General features: G+C 45.5%; 1 protein-coding gene across 1 annotated transcript in view; it reads left to right on the forward strand.

Moving 5' to 3' along the window:
- The window catches only part of ITPR1 (inositol 1,4,5-trisphosphate receptor type 1), a 413,260-nt gene that overhangs the window by 33,778 nt on the left and 373,150 nt on the right, over positions 1-6,332 (forward strand). Inside the window, exons 3-4 of the mRNA XM_045285628.1 lie at positions 2,348-2,455; positions 5,858-5,928. Coding sequence (XP_045141563.1) covers positions 2,364-2,455; positions 5,858-5,928 — 163 coding nt within the window. The 5' untranslated portion in view covers positions 2,348-2,363. The remainder of the gene's footprint in view (positions 1-2,347; positions 2,456-5,857; positions 5,929-6,332) is intronic.

Genomic DNA, 6,332 nt, shown 5'->3' on the forward strand with positions numbered 1-6,332 from the left:
ATAGCCAGGCACCATCAGCTTTCTTCACCACATTTGCTTATGCACCCATTTGTCTTCAGCGATGGTATTGGGAAGGTGAGCATACAATAATATGATCTTTGTTGTTTGATGTAGCAGCCAAATACTTAACCATGGTACCACTAGGACTCTTAGATGGGTGAGATTTGAGGTTAGCTGAAGATTCAGTCTTTCAACAAGGGAATTAAGTTGCTAATTATTTTCATTAGAGTACAATAATATTCTCACGGATCATATGCGAGTTCATTTGTCTCAATGCGCAGAGGGCTTTATTACTATACAGGGAATCCTCTCTCCTTTGCTGAGTTTAAACTTGGAAGCCCTAGAATCTTCCAGATTTAAACTCTATCATATTAAGAATAACAAGAACAGTTAGCTTCGAGCAATAGAAGATGCTGGACTCTGTTCCTTTTCATTATTCCATTGAATCTTTATAACCACCCATCTGACGGCTGAGAAAATGAATCAGGACTGGCTTCAGCGGGCTGGGTGACTGTGGTTGGCTACCAGTAATAACAATTGCGTGCTGGGAGGAAGGGTGAAACTTCTAAGCTCTTCGTCCTGTGTGTCAGGGGTTTGTTAACAGAGAGCCCAGGGTGTGCGTCTAGTGTGTGCCGTCCCTGACTTATGCAGTTCGGTGGCAGACTTGTGGTGGCTCTATTTTCTTCTCTTAGGTGGTCCCCAGCAATTGTGTGAGTGACACAGGAGGTCCGGGCACTGCTATGAGCAGTTTTCAGGCACAAATGGTACAGGGTCAAATAAAGAGGCAGGCTCTCTAACCTGATTCTCAACAACAGTAAGTCTTCCACAATTCTGGAAGACTGCTCCAGAGGCCCATCAATCACAGCCCCCCACCCCAACCCTCCCAGCTCCACAGGCCTTGTTTTTCCTTCCAGGACATCACTGACCATTGTAAGCAGGCTCCCTCCTTCCTCTCAGCCTCCTCCTCTCCTTCCCCTAACTCTTCATGGCTTGTTCCAGGGAAGGGGAGGCCTCCAAAGGTCTCCAGCCAGATCCGCAGGCTTCTTCTGCCCAGTCCTTTATGAGAGGGGGCTGTTGTCCAAGACCCCTGGGGCAGGACCTGCCCTCCCCCATGGTGTGCACACTTTATGGACTCAACTGCTCACCAAAAGGTGAAAATCCACCAAGAGGTATTTTGGAAGAAAGGTTTGGTGATCTGCTTGTGAAGAAGATACCAGTCATAGAAACCCCTGTGGAGTTACTCTGACACACATGGGATGGCCACGATGCAGTCAATTTGTCGGCAACTGGTGGGCTTTGGCGGTGTGAGGTCTTGGGAAAATCTTGGTTCTTTATGCATCTCTAGGAGGTGCCTGAGGAAAACCAGGAAATTAGCTGCCATCCACTCCAGCACGCTGTCTTCCTGTGTAACTAAGCTTGTTTTATAAATGTCAGTAGCCTTTCTAATATGACTCCTTTTCTTCAATATTTATGGCCCCAGTGAGAGCTGTTTGCATGACTCATGTCAGTGTTTTTGTTGGTATTTGTGTGTATGTGTTCAATGACTTCTAGACTGTGTTGAGACTTCCTAGTATTTGTGGGCTTTTTCCAGGACTGCCACTGACGAGCTGTGTACTTACTCATGGCTCGGGGGCCTTAGCGGTACATTTACCTGCTAAGAAAGGGGTTTACACCAGGTGCTGTCTAAGTTCCTTTCTGTCTACAGGTGTTGTTCTTCTTCCTTCATAAGGACAAAACCTGGAAACATTGAAATGGCATTTTGGTGAAGCGCTTACAGTTGTTGAATTCTTAAAGGGCGACTAGAACATTGTGCTATTTGCTGTCAGGTTTCCACTTACTGATTTTATTTTGCTACTTTGATACTGTGGCCTCCTTGCCAGCTCCCAAGTTTTATACCAGGTGTTTCCTTCCACAGAGATGTTCCCTGAGTTACATTGAATATGTTAATGTTTTATGTGTCAGACTTTCCAACTTCTTAATCATTGCAAAATTATTGGCTGGGTTCCTGCTGTGTTTTTAAAAAATATTCACTACTTATTATTGAGGGCCCTGGATTTGTCGAATATGATTCCGGCATGGCTTTGTTTGAAACAAATGTTACTGTGATTGGAATATCCTGAAATTAATGAATTTGTGGGGAAGGAAAAAAATGTGGTTGCATATGTCCTTACTTGGCTCATATAAATTGCCTGCCTGTCAAAGTCTTATTTAAATGTGACTTTTAAGTGGAGTGCTTTGGAAATTTTAACTAAGCCAACTCTCAGGCACTCCCCACCCCACCTCCTTTTTTTACTCCCTGAGAACATTTCATCTCGTCTAACCATGTCGTATATTTCACTTTGTCTAGGAATCTCCAGAAAGACATGTCTGACAAGATGTCTAGTTTCCTACATATTGGAGACATTTGTTCTCTGTATGCGGAGGGATCGACAAATGGATTTATTAGCACCTTGGGGTAAGCACATCTGATTGCTCATGTGGCAGGATTTGTGAAGACATCAGCTTCCAAACCCCGAATGTTCTAAGTCAGGAATGGCACCATTTACCTTGGAGCACTTCAAACCGTGAATACTGAATCTTCTGTCGTCTAAGTTTAACCTCTCACACAAAAGCATTGCTTTCTGACAGTTCTGAAAATGTGACACCTCGTTAATTAGAACTCATTAATTCAGAACTTATTATAATTTCTCTTTCTCTCATATATAAGGAAGAGTGCTAGCTACATGGACTAAAATGTTAAGATTCATGTTTGCAGACCCTCATAGTAGTGCTATTTAGCTTTGTGCAAGCTATTTTCAAATAACTTGTATGTAATGACAGCGACGGCCAGAACTTCTCAGACGCTTGTCTGTCTTCTCTGAAGCAGAAGCCCTCCTACCTCCAGTTACTGTGTATTTGGAAGCTGCACGTGGCACTGAGTTCTGTAATTCAGACTTACTGCTCTTCTGTGTGGTTTAAGATCCGTTCCTGATGTTTAAGGGCACAGCCATGCTAAGAGGGGCTTCAGAAAGCCTGCAGGCAAGTGGAATGAAAAGATGATGTACTGACTTGATTATATGCTCCTTCCTCCTTGTTCTATTGTGTAGAAGAGGAAATGAATAGTCCCCAAATGCAGATAGGCAGAATAGAGACTCAAGATGGTTATGGTTAACTACAGGGTAGTCAGGAATGATGTCTATTGCTTTTGTGAGGAGAAAGAGTAGTTAGGCTTGGGTGGCCTTTTTGAATTTCTCAACAACAAAAACACAAAAACCCTAAAAAACAAAAAACCAACAGCTACTCCAAGAACTTCATTTTTACAGCAGCCAGCACTTCTATTCATAGTCACACTCTCAGCCAGACTTGAGCTCTGCTCTTCGTGCAGAGTGAATATGGATCCCAGATTAACCTACCCACCCGGAGCAAGTTAGTCCAGATACAGAATTCCAGCTTCATAGGCCTGTGCTCTTATGGTAGAAAACATTTATTTCCAAAAGTCCTGAGTAGAAGGAAGTCATCCATGCCAGCCTGATCACCAGTTCCATGGACCACGTCTCAGCCCTTATCAGCCCTTATCTCGTCTGACTTCTCCACGCCATAGACCACGTGAGCAAGTTCTCTTCTGTGGCTTGGCAAGAGGCCTTCGGCTGCTTGTGCTTCTTGGCTCTTTTTCCCCCCTTAGCTGTGTCCTTTCTCCTTTTGCCCCCCAGGGCAGCAGTAACTACTTCCGTGAATCTAGGTGTTACTGTGTGCCAGACCCTGTGCTAAGTACTGTACACACAACATAACATCCCTTTGTAGTCACACAGCATTTCAAGCTGAGTGCTGGGATTATCCCCAGCTGATGGAGAGGTACAGTCTCTTGCCCAAGGTATCACAGCTTAGAAGACTAGAGGCTCCAAGCCAGTGCTCTTAGCACTTACTCTTGCAGGACTGGCACTCCTTCCCCTAGCTTGCCTGGTTAGATGTGGCTGCTACACTGCTCACTGCCTGCCCAGCTTTCATCTAGAAGCTTTGTTAATCCTTGGCCCCACTGTAAACCCACCCTTTATTCCCCCCACCCTTCCCTTCTGTGGTCTGATTCCTGGTTCTGCCGTCGCTGCCCTCCCAGGCACCAAACTTATGTCTAAGCAGTTGCTGAACCAGCCCTTAAAATCTTGATACCCACTTTTTTCCCCTTCCTCTCTTCCTTCTTGAAATCCCCTCAAAGTACACACTGCTCGTTTTCTAAGCATTTTCCTCCAGCGTTGTCAGTACTACTGGCTCTGGCTTGTGGCATCTCCCAGCATGAGAGCAGAGCTGTGCCCGACAGGGTCTTCAATGGTAGCTCTTTAGAAGCATGTTGCCGGGGTCCCTCCAGACATTCCATTAGAACATGTATCTCTCTCCTCCCAGGGGCTTGCAATACACATGTAAAATAAAAGTGTAAAGTCGTATCTGCAGGGGATTTTATACATGCACATTCATTCCACTTCTTATCTTTCGTATAAAAGCCCAGGCCTTAGAAGCAAGATAGAATAAACCCTGGGCAGTGTTGGGCGCTGTTCTGCTTTTGCACCCATCTTGTCGACGCCAAGAGGCCTTGGGTCTTGGAGCAGGAGACACGCTTGGTGGGATACTCAGGTGACTTGGCTTCACCCACTTATAGCATTTCCCCTGGGTAAGAAGATGGGATGGCTCTGCGTATCTTCCAGGCACAAAGGAGGCCGTTCTCTGACATTGCAGCGCTTCTAGTCCAGTGCACCTGTTGTGCCTTCAGCCCATGAGCTGTGAGCAGGAAAGGTGCAGGCGATCGTCAGAAGGGAGGTGGAGACTTGCAGTCAGGGCCTTGCAAGACAGGCAGGAGTCTCAAGGGGACAGGGCATTTTGGAGGAAGGAACAGCCAGCGTCAAGGGAAAAACCCTTGAGAACCATCATACCGTAGCTTAGAAGCAGCTCTGTGTTTACTTGGAAAATGAACCTATCCTGCCTATACTCGAAGTACCTGGGTGGAGCAAATGGTGAATGTACTCAATAGCTCACCAAAAAGTTCAAGTCCACCCACAGGCATCTCCGAAGGAAGGCCCAGTGATCGACTTCCAGAAAAACAGTTCCTGAAAGTCCACGGAGCACTCATAGATGTTCTGCTCCCCTGCACACATTGGGTCCCCACGGGCAGAAACTGGTTTTTGGTTAACCATTCATTATCAGTTCAGGTAGTTGGACAAATCATTTAATTTCCCAGACCACCAGCCTCCCCATCTGTTCCATTTCTTCCTATTTCTAAATGGTTCTCTCCTCTGAAAGAGTTGTGCAAGTTTGATGGGCAAGGCAGGACTTTAGTACTGGCTGCTCATGTCACTGCTGTCTGCTTCTTTGTTTGTGATCCTTTTCTCTTGTCCACAAGCTGCTTTATCACTGTGAACTCATTGTTTTCCACCTGTACTTCTTTCCTTCTGCAGATGCCCCCTCACAGTTAGCTTTGGCTGCACGTTGTTCATCCTTCTCTTTTAGCAATTAGGTTATCGTCTTCTTTGTGGCTGCCTTTTGGGCTCTTCCACTAGCCTTGAGCAGGAGCCTGGTGCAAGGATGCTCCCTCAACTGCTATTTGTTGAGTGCATAGACCACTCATCTGATACTGGTCTTGAGAAGTCACGCATGCTGGGTGCAGATCCGTCATGGAAGTGGTGAAGGCAAAGAAGCCACAGAAACAATAGCTTCATGTGCCCACCCTCGCAAGAGAACCACAGGAGACTATCAGGGTCAATAGCTCCCTGGAAGGAGAACATTCCAGCCTAAGTTTTGTGCAGTAAAAGCCCTGGAATGTTTGAGTTTTACCTAATACTTAGGGTTTTATTTTCCTAGGTTGTCAATGCATGTCCCTTTGTCTTCTTTGCAGCCTGGTAGACGACCGATGTGTTGTGCAGCCGGAAGCTGGGGACCTTAACAATCCACCTAAGAAATTCAGAGGTAAGGTGGTGGCGCCCCTGGAGTGGACACTTGCTTCACTTGAACATTCATGAACTGTGTTGCTCTGTGTAAGTCCCCTTTCTCTGCTTTGCACCCTCCTTCCTGCTCTTACAGCAATTTTGGGCTTATTATATATGTTTTTGAAGTATGATTTCAATTCCAAGCCTCATGAGTCGATTGACTTCTTGAAAACGCAAAAATACATCCAATGACAAGATGGGGATGGTTTTAATAGTGCCTTAATTTGTCTACCAAATGAATGGTGATTAGGTGCTTATTACGTTTGAGGGCTTCCATTTATTGCAGACACATTTCCAAATGCAAAAAGTTTATTTATTTATTTATGCAAGATCGAATCTCCAGGAACATTGGTTATTTCAGTAGCTCCCTCCCATACCTCCCCC

This window comes from Echinops telfairi, unplaced genomic scaffold, assembly GCF_000313985.2.
Source record: "Echinops telfairi isolate 266 unplaced genomic scaffold, ASM31398v2 ScPeMD7_7474;HRSCAF=8512, whole genome shotgun sequence".
Lineage (NCBI taxonomy): Eukaryota > Metazoa > Chordata > Mammalia > Afrosoricida > Tenrecidae > Echinops > Echinops telfairi.